We start from the raw sequence: 17,693 nt of genomic DNA, 5'->3' as shown, positions 1-17,693 counted from the left end.
GTAGATATGTTTGGAAAAAGCATCGTGGAGCAATTCATCCTAAAGTGAGTGTGTCCTGTTTCCTGACTGTGACAGCGCTGCATGGTCAGTGATATATATTCTTGGGCCTGACCTGTTGATGCATTGAATTTCCTACATGGGCATTCTCTTTATAACTGGTCTGTTTCCGAGAAAATGGGTATTTTACTTCTCCTTGGCACAGGAGTGGCCTGTGTGGTGTGATTAGTGATTAATGTGAATGTCTACAGTATGTCTGTGGTGGAGGGTGTGATTACGGTTCAGGTGAATATCCATGGTATGTCTATGGTGGATAATGTGATTATGGTTGAGCTGGACATCTATGGTTTGTCTATGGCAGATGATTTTGTTTTGGTTCAGGTGAATATCTATGGTGGATGATATGATTATGGTTAAGGTAGGTGAATATCTATGGTATGTCTATGGCGGATTATCTGATTATGGTTCAGCTGAATATCTATGGTACCTCTGCGGTGAATGCCCTGCACTTTGCCTCGGGACATTCACCGTCAGTTTAAACCCTTTACTATCTGAAGTTTCAGGAACTTAACGAGCATGGAAGAGTGATAAGGTGCAACAATGTTGGTTTGGAATCTAATCAGTGGCGATTCCAAGTACTGATAAGAGAGTTATTCCAAACTCGCCGCTATCATCGTTTGTGCTGTAGTATTTAGTTGTTAATATTTAGAATGGCCACATCACCTTGAACAGCGGCCAACAGATCCCCTTCCCCTGCCAGGCTCTAGTGTTCCTGGGACACGATGCTTTGGCTCTGTCCTGCTCATAACTGAGGCTACCCTGACTGCGGATATCTCCCTCATGTACACCACCACCTCCCCCCATCTGCTTGTCATTTCATTTGCTCAGACAATTATGCCCCTGGGAACTAGCTATTTTTTTTATTGGTTCTGGATTGCAGCACCATATCTCTGATTGGATGTGGATGTCAGCACTGTCACCAATGTCCTAATAACGGTGTCGCACCACACCGTCTCTTGCAGATGAAGCTGTTGAATTTGTACATCAAGAGGGCCCAAACAACCAACAGCAACAGCAGCAGCTCCTCGGACGTGTCCACGCACAGCTAGCCGGAGTCGAACCCGCGGCACCCTGCAAGCCCGGCCACGGCGCGGACAGCCGTGCCTCGTCAAAAGACCTCCCCGTTCCGCGCGCTCCCCTGCAGACCTGCTCGAGGGGGAACGTTTCGCTTGTTGCAATCAGTGTTTTCCTTTCATCCTCTTTATGTTCATGTGAACCTTTTACTCCACGTTATCCCCCCCCAATACCTCCCCCTCCCCGTTGTTTTATAGAAAGATGAATGTACGGAGTCCTGAGGCAGTGGTGAATGCTTTTTTTACAGGTTGTTTTTTTTTTTCTCTTTTTTTAGTCTCCGAGACACGGGTGCGTCGCTCTGCAATTCAGCCTCGCTGCGCCGGGCGTGTTTTTTTTTAACTGCGGTCGGTTACTTTAGCCAAGAGTGAAAAGTTAGGCGTGTGAGAATGAGTCAGCAGGCCGGAGGCGAGGCCTACTCCGGGGCTCCCGAGCGATACTTTCGGCAGCGGCCCTTAAAATTTCAAAAATGAAAAAGAAAACCGTTCTTAAAAAATAAAAATAAAAAAAAGGAAGTTCGCAGCATTCCGCAAAGTCGCTGCTCTTCGGGTGTAAACGCTAAACTCTGAAGAGCCTGCATTTGAGAATCCTTTGTAAAGCGGCAGACTTATTTTAGGCTTAGTCGTTCACTTGAATTTCGGTTTGTGATTGACGATCATTTGGCTGGCCCAGTGATTACATGAGAGAATTGTAACAGGGGTAAAAATTTAACACTGAGGTTTGGGTACAGTAATAACCAAAAATTGTAGTATTAAAATTAGCGTATTGTATTTCCATTTTATGGGACTTTTTATTTAACCAGTGTCTGAGGACCACACTGTCACCCCTGTATTTAGTCAAATTTGCATAGCAGTTTTGTCTGTTTTATATTTTACTTTTGTCAATCACTATGAAGGCCAGGTGAAATGTTGTCTTTTATTATTTTAGTGACAAATCAAGTAAAACAAATCAGAATGTTTTGTAGGGACCTCATAAAATGAAAAGTATTAGCAGACTGACTTGCTGGCAAATTGCTTAGCTTAAGGAAAGGATGACAAAGCTACTCGTGTGTAGTGATGTCCTTATCAGTGTTCTCCTTATTTTGTGTAAGTTATTGATCTCTAGTTAAAACCTAGAATTGCGAGTTAGACCACAAATGTGAAGACAAACAAGTGAGGAAAAAGATCAATCAGAGGTAATCCTTTTTTTCCTGGAAAAACCTTGACAATCGGAAATGTTAAAATGTTTATAACTGGGAAATACCTTGAGATGACATGTTTAAATATAAGTGCCAGTGAATGAGATTGTTCGCAGACCTGCTATGGCAAGTGCTGCTTATGAGCAAGCTGGGTCTGCCTGTTGCAAGAACACTGATTTTTTTTTTTTTTTTTTTACTTTGTGGAGAAAGAAATGTCCATTTCTTGGATGTGCTGATAAGTCGAAGCACTGTATGAATCCCAAATCTATGGTATTGTCATCACATTTTCAGAATCACTTTTGACAGGATTTGTCTTAAGAAAATGGCATTTCAAGTGTAATTCCAGCACCAGATTCCTGATTACTATGAATGTTACTGGTACATATTTGGGGAACAGACACTTAAGACACTACCAGGCCTTACTTTCTTTTTCAAAGTACTGTTTCGCTATGTGGACTGTTAAATACAGTCTTTTCTCCTCTAATGTGAAGACACATTTAATGCATTTAATGTAATGCATTTAATATACCAGAATAAAGTCAAAGGAAGGAACCTCTGTTTATAATTCCAAATTTGTTGTCACCTACCCCACTGTATAGTCATAATTCTTGCAGTTGAAGAAAGAAAATTATAAATGAGAATCACAATGTTTTGTACATTATTTTCACCGCTTCGCAGACTTATTAGAAAGCAAAATGGGTCATTATGATCTCATGTTTTGCACGTTAGCAAATAGCCTGCATGTTTCAGCTACACTTATTTTTGCTGCTACTTGATTCTGATTTAACAACAAGCACCCTGGCCACTTTTCGCTGTCCACTTAACGTGTACATACAGTATTAATTTCCGCCTGCGGAGCGACTGAGTCTAAATGCAACGGCATAATGGGTCAACCAAAATTTGATCTCCAAACGTCCATGTTTCCACGGGCTGCGGTCTGATGCAATTACAGAACAGACGTATGAAGTACCCTTAGTTCTCATGTAGTGCAACGTATTGAGGCATGTGGCTTTTCAAAAAGGTACACTATGTGCGCGTGCCTTGGCTCTGTCTGACAGTACTTTTTAAATGGCTTACTAAACCGCTTAAGACCATGTACAAGTAATTTGCAATTTTGTCATATGGAAACCTCGACCCTTTGCAAATAATTGTCTAATTTCTGTAAGGGGAAAGCCAGTGTTTTTGTAGAAGATGACAAAAGTGGTTTACCGTTCATATTACTCCGCTGATGCATCGGCCATTAGAAATCGTATCCTAGCAAATCCTTCTCTGCGCATGTTCTGTTTTTCTTTTTTCTTCTTTTTTTGCTTTTGTCATGTAATATCCATATCTGTATTTATATTTTTGTTTTATTTTGTGTGTATTATGACAACTGTACAGACTACCCTTTTTTGTTAACACCCACCTGTGATAGAATTTGCGAAAATATAAACTTCAGTTTGCTCTAGAAATAAACCGACTTCAAAGCTCGCTTTTTGTCTTATTGCTGTTACTTTATGTCTCTTTGATACATTAATCTAAGTCGATTGCTGCAATTAATTACAGGAGTTTGAACGGCTGTTAACTATAAGTGTGCTGATATATTAAGCTGTGTGAAATATTAACTGTGCGACACTTGCCGTTACGGATGTCAAGGCTTTCCCTTAGAACAGTGAGTTGGCAAAACAAACCGGCGTCTCCGTGGTGTACCTTCATCATAAGGATGAACGCGGTATAATTAGCAGAGGGCTATTTGTTTAGTGTAGGCTACGTGATGTTTAGTTCTCTAGCACAGAGAGGAGGTTTGTGATTTAAAATAATTGTTATTTTCACTTTCTGGATAACATGATGTAAGGCAATATAGTAATGCCTATCCTATCAAAGACAAGGAAAGCAATACATGGCAGGTTATGAGGGTGTGTTAAAAGGAATGGAGATCATGATGCGTGGTTTTGACAGTTCGGATTTAATAAATCGCGTATTTTCTGTGTTTTGTCAGTCCTAGCACGTTTGTATCCATCAGGACAATATTGTATTTATTATTTATTTGCAAGATTTAACATTTATTTTTTGAGGGGGAAAACTATTTAAAAGCTACGTTGACATTAAAGCAACATGTAACGCACCGTACTGGCATCGGTCCAATTCGGAAGGTCATCTGAGGTATGCTAATAGTGTGACGTCAGTGCGGTAATAAAAGCAGCGAGTCGCGTGAATCCACAAAGCTCTAACAACCTGTTGGTTGGAAGTGAGGCAGCACAAGCGCAGTTTTCTCTGCTTGGATACTGACAGAGCCCTGGAAAACATGTTGTTTTGGCACTACCAACCTGAAAATTACCACCAACACTCGCCACCCAGCTGTCTCCGGTGAGTTGGCATCTCGGTTCGAGCACTCTGCAAGTGATGTTGTAACGGATCATGAGCTACACATTGTCATTGTTTTTTTGCTTACAAGGGTAACAGCACAACTGCACAAAGCTGTCTAGCTTTGTATTAACTTCTCCACTAAAAGCACAAGGTGGTAGGAGCACCTTTTACGCTGGCACGCTAACAAGAAGTAGGCTAGCGTTGAGTAGCCTACATCACAGGCGAATTTAATTTTCATGAATTACGTGTCACTTTAGTAATTGTGTTCATTGCTTAAATGAAAATTTTTATTTACCATATGCTTGTGAGCTTGATAGATAACCTACTGAAGAAACTGAAATTAGTCCTCTTAATTTGAAAGAGTATTGCATCCTGAACGCATCATTTTAATCAATCGGTCAGTCAGAAGTGCAAAATCATAATTATTAATCGTTCACAAAATAATGATTTTGTATGCGTGTTGTTCGCGGTAAAGTGAATGAATTGGAGGAATGTCTTTGTTCATGTCAATCTATCGTTTTGTCTTGGTTTTTAATTTGGCAACAGTTCATGCTGTATCTAATTATAGGACTATAAGGGATGTCGGATCAGATGAGTTTCCTTTCACTTTCAGAAGTTTACATGATTGCTTTCTCGTGTCTTTAAATGCCTATGGTTGAGCAACGCCGTTTTAGAACTGCTGAGACTATAAAGACGTAGCCTACAACGACCCAACAATTGTTCCTAAATTTAGAGGGCTGAAATTGGAATTGTAGTCGCACGAATTTACCACATTAGAGTTCATGTGCACGTTTGTAGCAATGCCAATTTCACAGAGTTCTTAAACGTCATTAACTGGATCTCCAGTTTATTCTAAGTGAAAAAGCATTCTTTCCATCTGAATTGATTAACGAGTGGCATCTACTCTATTTTTCCCCTAGCGATGCGATGACACCTTTCTACAAGCACGATGGCATACAACCCTTAGCAGGGAATGACGTCAAAATACCACCTTTTCAGTATATGCTATGTGCAGCCACGTCGCCTGCGGTAAAAACGCACGAAGAGACGCTGACTTATCTAAACCAAGGTACAGTTAACTTCTTTTAATTGTTTTTGAAAGTCCGTTTTTGAATTTAGGTGTACAGTGCTTTTGAATAGAGCCCACTGGTTAAATGCAGAGGGAGAGAGGACATTTCATACACAACATCATGCATTGAAGAAATGCACATTGGCCAAGTATTTTATCACACTCACCAAAGTGAATCTAAATAATACAATAGGCACCGTCTACCCAAATTAAATGTCGGCGGTGATCTGTAAGCATTTTTATGGCTTAAAAGATTCTAGTCTTCATTTAATACTTGTTTCAAGATACTTTTTTCAAATGTTTGTCAATGTTTTAGTTTCATCTTCACCAGCTTGTTTCAAATCTTTTATTATGATGAACAGATTTTGAGAAATGTTGGATCTTTGATATATTGAGCCACTCCCCATTACACTTGTTCACCTTGAATTGTACACACTTAAAAATGCACTAAACAGACATGATGTACACACTTTACATCCCCCTCAAAATAAATGCCTTTAAGTTACGATATTTTCTTTTTTTATATTTTCTGTGGACCCGTACTGCTGTTTCCCCCCCCCCCCCCACTCTGTCTATTTCTACTGTTCCTCCTAAATGTTTTAGTGTTTTCAAAAGCTGATTCCTCACACGTGTACATTTTATGCTTTTTCACAGCTTTTATTCAAAGCTGTTTCCAAGGAAACAGCACTAACTAATTTCACCTCTAAAGCAAAGCAACAGAAACAGCAGTGGTTCATGCCAATGCTTTTAGACGGCACGTTTTGCTTGGAGATTCAGACTGTTTCCTTCAAGGTTTTGTTATAATTAACCCCTGTGTGTGTGGCAATTCCAGACACTACAGGAATACAGTGCACTGCACAACTAGACTTTGCACAGTGTGTCCCAATGTAGGTATAGCCTAGAAAACCGCTACCCTACTGAAACAGGACATTTCAGGTCAAATTTGGCCACTGTGCACCCAAGTGTGACCTCAGTGTTACTGGGTGCTCTATTGTGTTGTCTTGTGTAGAAGAGCATAGATGATCCCTATATCCATTCCATACATCCAGTCTCTAAGCCATTATTGAAATATAGTCTAAAATCCTACTGTCAGTTTGTCCTGTGCTATGATACTTTTTTGAGACATTTTTTAAATAAACAAAACATTTAGCAACAGAAATGGCTTAAAGTAATGTAGAACGGCAATCTTTTTTGTGGTAATTTGATTAGTTTTTGGTGTATCAATTATTTTTGAACATACAACAAAAACAATGTCATTTGAAATATGATTGCTTTCAATGTCTAAATGTTGATTTAATATCCCAATAATAAGTGCAGTTTTAAGAACTAACAGTTTACTGGCATTTCATATTGATGTTATGAAGTGCATAAACTCTTGCCATTGCAAGAGGTGTATTTTTGCCTGAATTTAGAAAATATGCTTCAATTTCACCTTCCAACTAAACTTTCTGATTTGAATGATTTTTTTCATTTTTCAATTTTAATCAGGTTTGTTTTAATGTCTTAAAATGTAGGTCAGTCCTACGAAATCCGTATGCTTTACAGAAAACTAGTGGAGTATACAGATATAAGCAGCAAATGTGTGAAGGTAGGTTTAAGGTACTGTGTATGTATTTATTTTTTTAACTGTTTAATGTGACTTCCTTTTACCTCTGTCTGCTTATGTGTGTTTTTTCCTGGTTTGTCAACACACAGGTGAACCTCAACACTGCTTTCAGCTTCAGGTTGGGTACCACTGTGGGAAACATTGGTACTATCAGCCAACATCTAACATCACACAGCACACGCATAGCACCACGCAAATTTCACATTACTGCATACCAAAATATCACATCTTCACAAGTTACTTTTCCTTCTCTGAAATTATAACTGTGAAAGTCGATTTTATGATTTTGATATCTTCTGTGCTACTGTGCTACTGTATGTTGAAAACTATAGAATGCTGTCTTCATAAAACATCTTAAGTTTAGCTACTGCAAATATTGACAAGAATTTACCATTGCTGTAGTAAATGCTCAAATGCATTAGGGTTGTTCTCTACTTAGGTCCATTAAGTACTTTATTATTATCATAAAATGTTTCATTAGTCAATAGAAAAGTGTTCTTGTACAAAGAACATGCTTGCTATGACCTATGAGGATGAATGACACTAGATGCCTTTGATGTCCCTAACATACATTATTTATTCAAAAATGCAAGTGTTAAATTTAAAGATGACTAATGGTTTATGAATAAATCCATGTTTGTGAACTCAAAAGGAGTGCATGTTCACAGTGCCAGTACATGCAAACACATTATGATATGTAAACGGTGCATTACGGGACAGTTTAAGAGCTGCAGGGTTATTTTTTTTCTTTCAGTTTATTAATATCATTATGATCTAGGTGTCCAGAATGAATGTTTCTTTGCCATGGGTGGAATTCAATCAAACGGCTAACTGCTTGCTTATCGCCAGTTTATAGATCATCCTTTCTTTTTCGTCCAGTTGTTTTGCATCATAAAATGAACCTCCACCCCCATTTAATGTAGAATTTTAAAGGTTGATTAGTGCACAGTTGGCTGGTTAATTGAAGTGAAGCTTATTTCAGAGTAAGTGCAGCCGCTGGTGAATTCTTTGTCACTAGGCTGTGAAGACATTAGCCTTTCCTGTGATGTGCAGTCAGTCCATCTAATGACCCCAGAATGCAGTAGATGCCTTTGACAAACAAATGAGGATATGGTCTTGAAGGCAGGGACAGTCATGCATGAATGTGAGTGCTCTAGCCTGGGAAAAGTTTCTTTTTACAGGATACTAATGTTCTGATCATTTTATATTTTAATGTTTTGTTTCATTAGTAATTAATGTGTAATTTTCTGAAACTGCACAGTTCAGCATATAACCATCATTAAAGGATGCCATTAGTGTGTAAATGCTGATGCTTAGGCTTTCATTTGCTTGATTAAGAAAGTGATTTAAAACAAATGTGTATGTATCTTAATGTGTATGACTTTCTGTTGAAGTCTTCATACGTAAACACTTGAAAAAATGACCACTGATTCCTTTTGATGAAATGTAAAATGAATACGTATAAATCTTACATTACAGGCATTTAGCATACGCTCTTATACAGAGTGACTTACAACTTTTTACTTAGCATTTACATAGGATAAAGGATCCAACTGTATAAATATATGCTAAGAGGGCTCTGATACTTTTGGGGCTCCTTTGTGGTCAGTGTGATGTAGTGCTGTGACTTTGTCCAATCAAAATGTTCTGTCCAACTATAGGCCTACATTTAATTTCCTTTAAAAACACTAACTAAACCCTCTCAGAACTGGGAGAACAGACAGATTAAATAGTTGGCGATTAGGGCTACGTTTACACCATACGTCTTGATGGCCAGTCCCCAGTCTTATCCAGAAAGGGCCAGTGTGGGTGCACACACCTGATCCTGATTCTACTAATCAAGGTGCTTAGCAATGACTCTAGTGATTGATTAGTAGAATCAGGTGTGTGCACCCACACCGGCCCTTTCTGGAACCCCAGCTCTAAAACATGAAAAGCACCTAATTAAGAAAAATTAGCAGCTTGTTAAAATTCTGGGATTGCTGTTGAGGTTGGAATGAAAACCAGCATACACAGGAGTCCCCCAGGACCGAGTTTGAGAACCACTGGCCTAACGGATGCTAGATATTCCATACAGTGGCTGTGGCTGATTTAAGTGTGAACACTGCAGAGATTGTGGCTGCCCATTGTCAAGGGCCCAACAGCCCTGACGGGGTCCGTTTCCTCCTCACCAGTTCCTCAGAGCCCCCTTGACTAGTGTCACTAAGGAATCCGTGGCCATTATTCTGAGTGCGAAGCCTATGAGTCTTCTGATACTACAACGGGAGTCAACTGAGACACACTTTGAGCTGTCAGCCCGCTGTTGGGCGACAGTCACGTGTGGTCAAGTGGTGGGGAGGGCTTCTGGGAAAGCTGTCCACGGCGTTGCGTTGTGTTGCGCGCGCTGCAGACAGCTGTGGAGTGCGTGTGGAGCGCGCGGTGCCCCCTGGTGAAGTGCTGCCCTGCTTGTTTCCAGAGCATCGTGCGAGTGCTGTTTCACGATCGTCGGCTGCAGTACACCGAGCACCAGCAGCTGGAGGGCTGGCGCTGGAGCAGGCCGGGTGACAGGCTCCTGGATATCGGTTAGCCACGCGCCGCCATCTTCTGTGTTGCATTTTTAACGCAAATCAGTTTTTGACAATTGATAAAATAAATATTTTTATAGTTACATTATAAACTATACATTTAGTTTTATTCATTTTAATGATAATTAAACGTCACGTAGTTATTACTCTTAAATGTATAGTGAGTCCGTACATGTAATTACTGAAATATGAACCTTATTTGCTTGAGTAATTTAGACTATGCATTATTTACCAATAGTGCCTGGGTCATTTTAAATTTCAGTTTTCCACTCTTATTACTCTGCGTTTACATTACATTTTGGCATTTATCATATGATATTATCCTGAGCAACTTACTTAACTGCACTCATACAGTCCTATCTGAAAACAAGAGCACTAAACTAACCCTCTGAACTGAGGTTGTGATGAAAAAGTGTAACACTGTGGCAAGTCAAGGACGAACGTTTGACTGAATGCAGTCTGTACTCTTAGCTGGCAGCCATTTTTGACCAGGCAGCCTGCGCTGACTGGATCACCCCAGGAGAAACGTCACCTTAATACAAAGAGATCCACTGACTAGAAGCTGCTGGGTGCTGAAGTGCTGAAGTGCAGTGCCACGCAGGGCTTCCATACCAGAATGGCTTCTGTGAGCTGGACTGATAAAGCTGTTGGTGGGCTTTTGCGCAGATATCCCTCTCTCTGTGGGGATTTTGGAGCCGCAAGCGCACCCAATGCAACTCAACACTATCGAGTTCCTCTGGGATCCCGTGAAGAACGCCTCGGTGTTCGTACAGGTAGAGCCATCCTTGCGCCTTTCTGGAATGTTCCGCTGGGGGCCCCTCCTGCCTGTTTGGGAATCTGCTGCTTTCTCTCACAGCAGGGTCTGCAGAGCCCTCGTGCTGCAGAGCTGCTGTGTCACTCAGCCAACTCCAGACACCCGATTCGGCTCCATAGTGTTCACCAAACCGGTGCTGCTTGGCTGGTGTAGTTGTGGCAGCGCAGTGAAGAGGCTTGAGGGCTTCGAATATCGCCAGCGAGGGGGAGGGTCGGGGACTCACCATCCCCCCTCCTGTGCTGCAGGTCCACTGCATCAGCACAGAGTTCACCCCCCGAAAGCACGGAGGGGAGAAAGGGGTTCCCTTCCGCATTCAGATCGACACCTTCACTCAGAACGAGAGCGGAGAATACCTGGAGCACGTGCACTCCTCCAGCTGTCAGGTCAAAGTCTTCAAGGTAAAGGTGTCTGAATGAATTCATAGCCACTGAGGAAGGAAATATTTATTTTGATCTCCATTTTATTATTTAATTTGGCCTTTGCTGTCTACCTTCTTATCCTTGTTTCTGAATTGTTGTCTGTTGGAAACTGACAGATTTGGTTTGTCTGGGTGTCCTGTCAATGTATGAATGTGTGAATGTGAGCCGTGTAAAAGTGTGAATGTGTGTTGTGTGAATGTCTTGTGAATTTGTGAATGTGTCTCCCGAGAATTTGTATACTGTAAATTTATGAATGTATGAATGTGTCTCCTATGAATGTATGAATGTGTCTCCTGTGAATGTATGAATGTGTGTCCTGTAAACGTGTGACTCACTGAAGGAGTTTCTGTCCTCATGAAGCCCAAGGGAGCGGACCGCAAGCTGAAAACCGACAGGGAGAAGATCGAGAAGCGGTCCCTTCAGGACCGGGAGAAATATCAGCCTTCGTACGAAACCACACTGCTGACAGAGGTAAGGACAGGAGAGCTTCTCTCACTGCAGAGCACTGCTGACAGAGGGGAGAGAAGAGAGCTTCTCTCACTGCAGAGCACTGCTGACAGAGGGGAGAGAAGAGAGCTTCTCTCACTGCAGAGCACTGCTGACAGAGGGGAGAGAAGAGAGCTTCTCTCACTGCAGAGCACTGGTGACAGAGGGAAGACAGGAGAGCTTCTCTCACTGCAGAGCACTGGTGACAGAGGGAAGACAGGAGAGCTTCTCTCACTGCAGAGCACTGGTGACAGAGGGGAGAGGAGAGGGAGCGTGACCGGGGGCCACAGTGTGCCTCCTTGTGCCCCAGTTCTCAAGTTTGGATAAACGGTGACCCAGGGCTGGGCAGATTCGCCCGCACGTGCCTGTCGTGTCCCCTCTGTGCAAGTCCCTGTCAGTGATTATCCTGGGTTAGTTTGTAAGATATTGTGGTCATTGGCCGTCCTCACGGTGCAGCCACAACCAGTTTTGCTTTGTCTTTATATTGTTTGGTGTTCTGGGGGGCGTTTTTGTTCTTAGAGAGTCACGCTGACCTTAGTTGGTCAAATAGTAACTGAGAGCGGTCATTCTGCTGGCAACCAGTTACAGTAGAGGTCATGACCTTTAAGTGCTGACCGTTGAAGCTAGGTTGATAGGTAGGTGTGTGCGTATGAGAGAGCGAGAGCATGAGTGCGTGCACGTAAGACAGTGTGTGTTAGTGTGTGTATTAGAATATGCATGTGTGTATGACAGTTTGAGTGGATGTGCTGAGAACTCTAATGGCAACATCAGAATGTATCCATCCTGTGCCTGATGTACCTGTCTCTCCCTCTCTCTCTCCACTCTGCAGTGTTCTCCCTGGCCTGATACACCCCGTGTCAGTAGCACCACCAGCACTCCGTCCCCGGCCAACCACAGCTCCCCACCCCCCTGCAGCGTTACCGATGGGTACGCCCCCTTCACACACACCACTACCCTCCACTTTGCGCTCCCTTATAAACCCTTATATTTCTCTACTGAGTGTAAAACCTGTGCATTCCAAATGCCAGAATCAAGGCAGCTGACTCACTGACCCGATTTCTTTCTCTGTCCTTTCCCTTGTGATTGCAGAAACTGCTCTCCGAACCAGCAGGGGGAGCTATTCCTGCCCAGCTGCTCTGATGTAAGTACAGGGAAGGCTGTGTTCTTTCAGGTTTTTGTTTGTAGTGGTTCTGTATTCCCCACAGACATGTACATTTAATTAGACAGGCAAACATGCCTTCAGCTAACATAATTTGGTGAAGTCCCACCCCCTGACCGCTCCTACCCTCTCCGGTTCCTATGTACACTCTGTGATATTCCCCCCTGTTCTTTCTGCAGCACCTCCTCCCGTCCTGCAGCCCCCAGGACACCCAGGTCTGGCTGCATCGTCACAGGTTCTCCCCTTTCTGCCGGCTCTTCTCCAGATTCTCGGGTAGGTGTGGGACTGCGCTGTACAAAGAGGAGTGATTGTAGCTTTTATTTTGGCATAAAACCCCATGCGCTATGCTGCATTAGTAATGTAGGATAGCAGTGAGCAAGATTCAAGTCCAGAATTTTGTTTTTATTCCCCCCTTAGTGCCGTGCAGTTTTATGAAGCAGGTGGACGGGACAGGGGGGCGGAGATGGGGGGGACAGATGAAGCTACTGTTGATCCTCGCTGTTTTGCATGTCTAAGGCGCTGACCTCCTGAAGATGTCCAAAGAGGACTTCATTCAGATATGCGGACCGGCTGATGGGATTCGCCTTTACAATGCCACCAAAGGGAGGTCAGTTTCCACCTTCACCTCAGCTATTCACCTGAACTTCTCACCTCAGCTGTTCACCTGAACTTCTCACCTCAGCTGTTCACCTCGGCTCATCACCTCTGCTTTTGACCAGAGCTTGTCGAACCTTAATTTCCTGCTTATGCCATGCATCTCGCAGAAGCGATGCATATCAACTGCACACTGCGTCAGAGACCATGTGTGTAGAGTTACTGAAGTGCGCTATAAGTGTGTCTCTGACAGGTGTGTTGGTCTCCCTCAGGTGCATACAGCCGCGCCTCACGGTGTACGTTCGTCAACAGCACCCCAAGCACGCAGGAGGCGACGGTAGGTTACCAAGCCAACAGATTTAATAACATTTAGGTTACAGCAGATATGGGCATGTGAATTCACAAAGAACAAGTTCACAAGACAAGGCAGGTACACAGATAGGCACCTGTTCATCCAACACCATGGCAAGGCTGGTATTGCCCTCGCTGAGTCTGGTCCCTCTGTTCCCCTCTATCCTCCAACCGTCTCACTGCTGCAGTGTACCACGCGCTCTACCTGGAGGACCTGACTCTCCAGGAGCTGACTGAGAAGATCGCCAACCTGTACAGAATCTCCCCGAAGCAAATCAGCCAGGTCTACAGACAGAGCCGCACCGGCATCCACGTGCTGGTGTCTGACGAGGTGAGAGGTTAACGGGTGTATCGCAGGTGATACCGCACCGGGCTGACCAGGTGAGATATAACCTGAAAGTACAGCCGCCAGGGGCCCAAGGGATCTTTCTCACTCCCTCCTTACATTATCTGTCTCAGTCTCTGTTCTTTGCAATGGAAAGTGTGAGGTCTCACACAAATATGCAATCAGAATGTTCTAGCCTGAACATTCTAATGCTGATGTCACAATTACTGCTGGTAACTGGTTAAAGCGATGGAGTTTTAGAACTCCCACTTAGAATCTTGAAAGACATTTTTAAAAGTCTACTCTTCGAAGGGTGAAAACACGCAGTTCCAAGATGTTATTCAGAACCAAGTGCTGCTTTCAGAGTGAGGGCAAATGGCACCGACTGACCGTGGTGTCAGTAAGGTCCCGTGCATGGGCAAGAGTGGGCGGGACATGCAGTCAGTAAGGTTCCATGCTAGGGGAATTGTGGGTGGGATCTCCAGTGAGAGTCGAGGGTCACACGGCTCCCGTTTAACCTATGCTGTGGTCGGTCAGACATGCCCTGGCATTTAAGTGGCCACACTCATAGGTCATTTGTGCGTAAAATGGCTCATTAATTATTCCACTTTTTCAAGCGTAACCGTGGGAACGAATTTCCAGCGCAAGAGTCTTTTATCAAACGGGACCAGGTTACTTATTCACAGGATGCATTTTGGATTTACATAAATTCCACTACAGAAAACGGTCTATAGCACTTATGGAAGAACGTCCCATCCTTGCTTGTCATTTGCCTTTGCTGAGATATGGGGTAAATTCATGAATGTGATTTTGGACTTGAAAGATCCTAGTGTCATTGGAATAAGAACTGGAAAATTAGGAACTGAATTTTGTTAAAAGGACATCAAATTGGGGATGCTGTGTAGCTCTTAAGATCTGGTATAGGATCCGGACCACGCCAATGTTGACGCACGTATCCACACACATACGCACGCACACTGCCCTAACTTCTGAGGTCAAAACCTTAAGGTCATGACCTCTACTATAACTGGTTTCCAGTAGACTGATGGCTTTTTGTTACAGTTTAACCAGCAAATGTCAACGTGGCCTTCTGAGGACAGGAACACCCCGAAATGCTTGACAGAAGGAAGACAAAGGGATAACTCATAGTTATAATGCTCAGTTATAATTTACAGTTAACCTGTTAGCCTCAATGCACAGTGTAGGTCATGTCAGGTCTCATGTCAAGGCAGGTCTCTTTCAGACCTGGATTTTGTTTTTCTACACTTCCTTTCAGTGTTGCTATATTTTTGATAACTGCTGTACAACTTTTAAGGTGGGCTTTTGTGTAAAATGTATAATACTGCTGTATGAACACTACAGGGTCTGATTTTCGTACTGTGGGAGCAATTGAATTTAATTGTGACATTTCTGTCTTCAGATGGTTCAGAACTTCACTGAGGAGATGTGCTTTGTTATAAACCCACTTAAAGGTACAGGCCTTTATGTCCAAAAATCGATTACTGTACAATTTTACGGAATGTCTATTATACAGTATGTTTTTTATTTATGCATATGAACGCTGTCAACTGAGATAATATGGTCTGTAATTCACCTCTACAGAATGTTAGATTTTTATGGCCTGACTGCTAAAATAGCTTTGAATTTGATTATTAGTAAAAGTAAAATGTAATTATTCTTTTTTTTTTTTTTTTTTTAACTGCAGATAAAAACGGCAATGAATTTAGTGTTGTCCTGATGTGAACAGGAAGAGCAGCTTTGCAGAGAAGATGGAAGAGATTTTCTCCCCATGAAATCTGGAACTCGGTTTACGAAAAATTCAGCTGTTGCTTTTTTGTATTTTTATATTAAGTTATTGATTGACTTCTGATGAAGTGTGTAATTGTGTGTAATAAAAAATGCATTTTAAAATATTTTCTTATAAAAAATGGAATGTCTGAGAGCATAAAATCAGTGGGAAGTTGACTAATCTCTAAATCCATGAAAATACTGTTTTTTGGTGCTTGAAATGCCTTAACTAGAAATATACAGTTAACAGAGGTGGAAAATATAGGTCCAGAAAGTAAAGGTCCTCTGCAGCATTTTGTTCCAATCACCTGGATTTGCTAATTAGCTCAATTCTTCAGCCAGGAGGTAGAACGTATTAGTGAAATCAGTTGGCTGAGTTCTTGGGAGGAAGAAACACATAGCCAAACTTTTACTTTCTGACCCCTGAATGTTCCACCTCTGACTATCAACAAAATACAGGCATCGCTGCACAGCTGGATGGTCTGTTTCTGTGATCGTGTTCCTGCAGGTTAACTTATGTCAGCCTCACGTGCATCCTGTCAGTAAAGGCTTTTTAAGTTTTAAATGTTGCTGGTTAAATTCCGAAAATCATACCATAGACCTGTATAAAGACATGGTCTGTTACCTGCATATCGTTACAGTATATAAATAAACATCATTCGTTTGTTGGTGTACCTGGATTCATGGCATGTTCTAAGAACAGTTACGCATGCCTGTCCACAGGAAGGTGCATTCACATCTCTACAGCTGTTCTAGAAATCACAGCCAGGTTTTCAAATAGCTGGATATCATATCCATTACATGAAAATTCTTTTAATTTCATCCCCCCAAAAATTTAGCGATTGTCCTGTCTTAGACTAAATGTAATATTACAATGTGTACATGTTGTATATTTTCAATTGGTCAAAATTTCTTCATGGCCAAATGTCCCTGTATATTTAAATCCAGTGAAATCGCAAGAAATGTGTCACCAATTGAAAATGCAGATGTGAAAGATATAGGTTCAAAGCAAATGAACAAATCTGTAGTGACTAAGGGCAGTGTGTGTGTGTAGAACCACTGAAGATGGATGTCAAGTGTATTTTCTGCTTTTGTGTTTCGCAGACCCCTTGTGAATATGCTGCTTATGTTGTTTAGTGTTGTCATATTGTCTCAAGAATAAACTGATTCTTCATTTTCTTAGTTTAAGGTTCTGCAAAACAAAATTGTATTAATATATTATTTCTATGCTGTAACTACTGTAATACAGTACAGTCCTGTGTTATCAGTGTTTATAGTCATGGTTGCTGCAAGTTCTCATTTTTTGCTTAACGGAAACTTTGTGCTATTTTCCCTCCCGATGTCTTGATTGTAAAATGTGGCTGAATCTTTGGATGTTGCTGAATAACATCTGTAAAATAGGTTTGAAAGCTCTTTCCTGCCTTAGCATGTTCCCCAAAATAAAGCATTTTGCACTGGAATGATTCTCTCTTTAATTAAGTCTGGTGTTTTGTGCACACTGCCTATTAAAATCCAGTTAAATGTTTCTTTACCAAGTCAAGCATTAGTCCCTTCTAATGGCTGCCCTATGACACAGCACCACATGAGAAGAATATTGTTTCTGTCTGATTTTTACTTTGGTTGTTCCAAATCAGAGTTTTGTGAGAAGTTCTTCAAGGTTACTTTTGTTACAATTTCAGTGATTCACTGCCTTACAAGAGGTGTTTGTAGGTCTTGCAAGAAAACACACTGTGATGTGTGTTTTCCTATAAATCACATTTATTGAACCAGGAAGTATAATTGAGATGTAAATTGCTGTTGCAAGAAAGTCCTGTGACGTAAGTGAATATTTATAAATGTTATGTATTGAGACAGTTTCGTACTCTTC

General features: G+C 41.8%; 2 protein-coding genes across 35 annotated transcripts in view; both read left to right on the top strand.

The window, feature by feature from the left end:
• The window catches only part of clasp1a (cytoplasmic linker associated protein 1a), an 87,516-nt gene extending 83,741 nt beyond the window's left edge, over positions 1-3,775 (top strand). For all 33 annotated transcript variants that reach the window (XM_035409981.1, XM_035409979.1, XM_035409958.1 and 30 more), the window contains one exon: positions 1,020-3,775. In XM_035409981.1, coding sequence (XP_035265872.1) covers positions 1,020-1,106 — 87 coding nt within the window. In that variant the 3' untranslated portion in view covers positions 1,107-3,775. The remainder of the gene's footprint in view (positions 1-1,019) is intronic.
• A 127-nt stretch (positions 3,776-3,902) lies between these two features.
• Positions 3,903-16,602, top strand: tfcp2l1 (transcription factor CP2-like 1). Of its 2 annotated transcripts, XM_035409991.1 has the most exons (15): positions 3,903-4,651; positions 5,572-5,720; positions 7,235-7,308; positions 9,782-9,887; positions 10,557-10,663; positions 10,950-11,102; positions 11,484-11,594; positions 12,439-12,536; positions 12,699-12,750; positions 12,948-13,041; positions 13,285-13,375; positions 13,635-13,699; positions 13,902-14,044; positions 15,459-15,510; positions 15,744-16,602. In XM_035409991.1, the coding sequence occupies exons 1-15, from the start codon at positions 4,590-4,592 to the stop codon at positions 15,779-15,781; spliced, it is 1,395 nt and encodes a 464-aa protein (XP_035265882.1). In that variant the 5' UTR covers positions 3,903-4,589; the 3' UTR covers positions 15,782-16,602. The 2 variants fall into 2 exon arrangements, with proteins under 2 accessions (XP_035265882.1, XP_035265883.1); XM_035409992.1 differs by lacking the exon at positions 3,903-4,651 and having other exon boundaries at positions 5,705-5,720; positions 6,375-7,308.
• The last annotated feature ends 1,091 nt before the right edge of the window (positions 16,603-17,693 follow it).

The sequence above is a fragment of the Anguilla anguilla genome, chromosome 3 (genome assembly GCF_013347855.1).
Source record: "Anguilla anguilla isolate fAngAng1 chromosome 3, fAngAng1.pri, whole genome shotgun sequence".
In the NCBI taxonomy this organism is placed as follows: Eukaryota; Metazoa; Chordata; class Actinopteri; order Anguilliformes; family Anguillidae; genus Anguilla; species Anguilla anguilla.
Note: the sequence above shows the minus strand (reverse complement) of the source record. Positions and strands in the feature narration are given on the sequence as shown.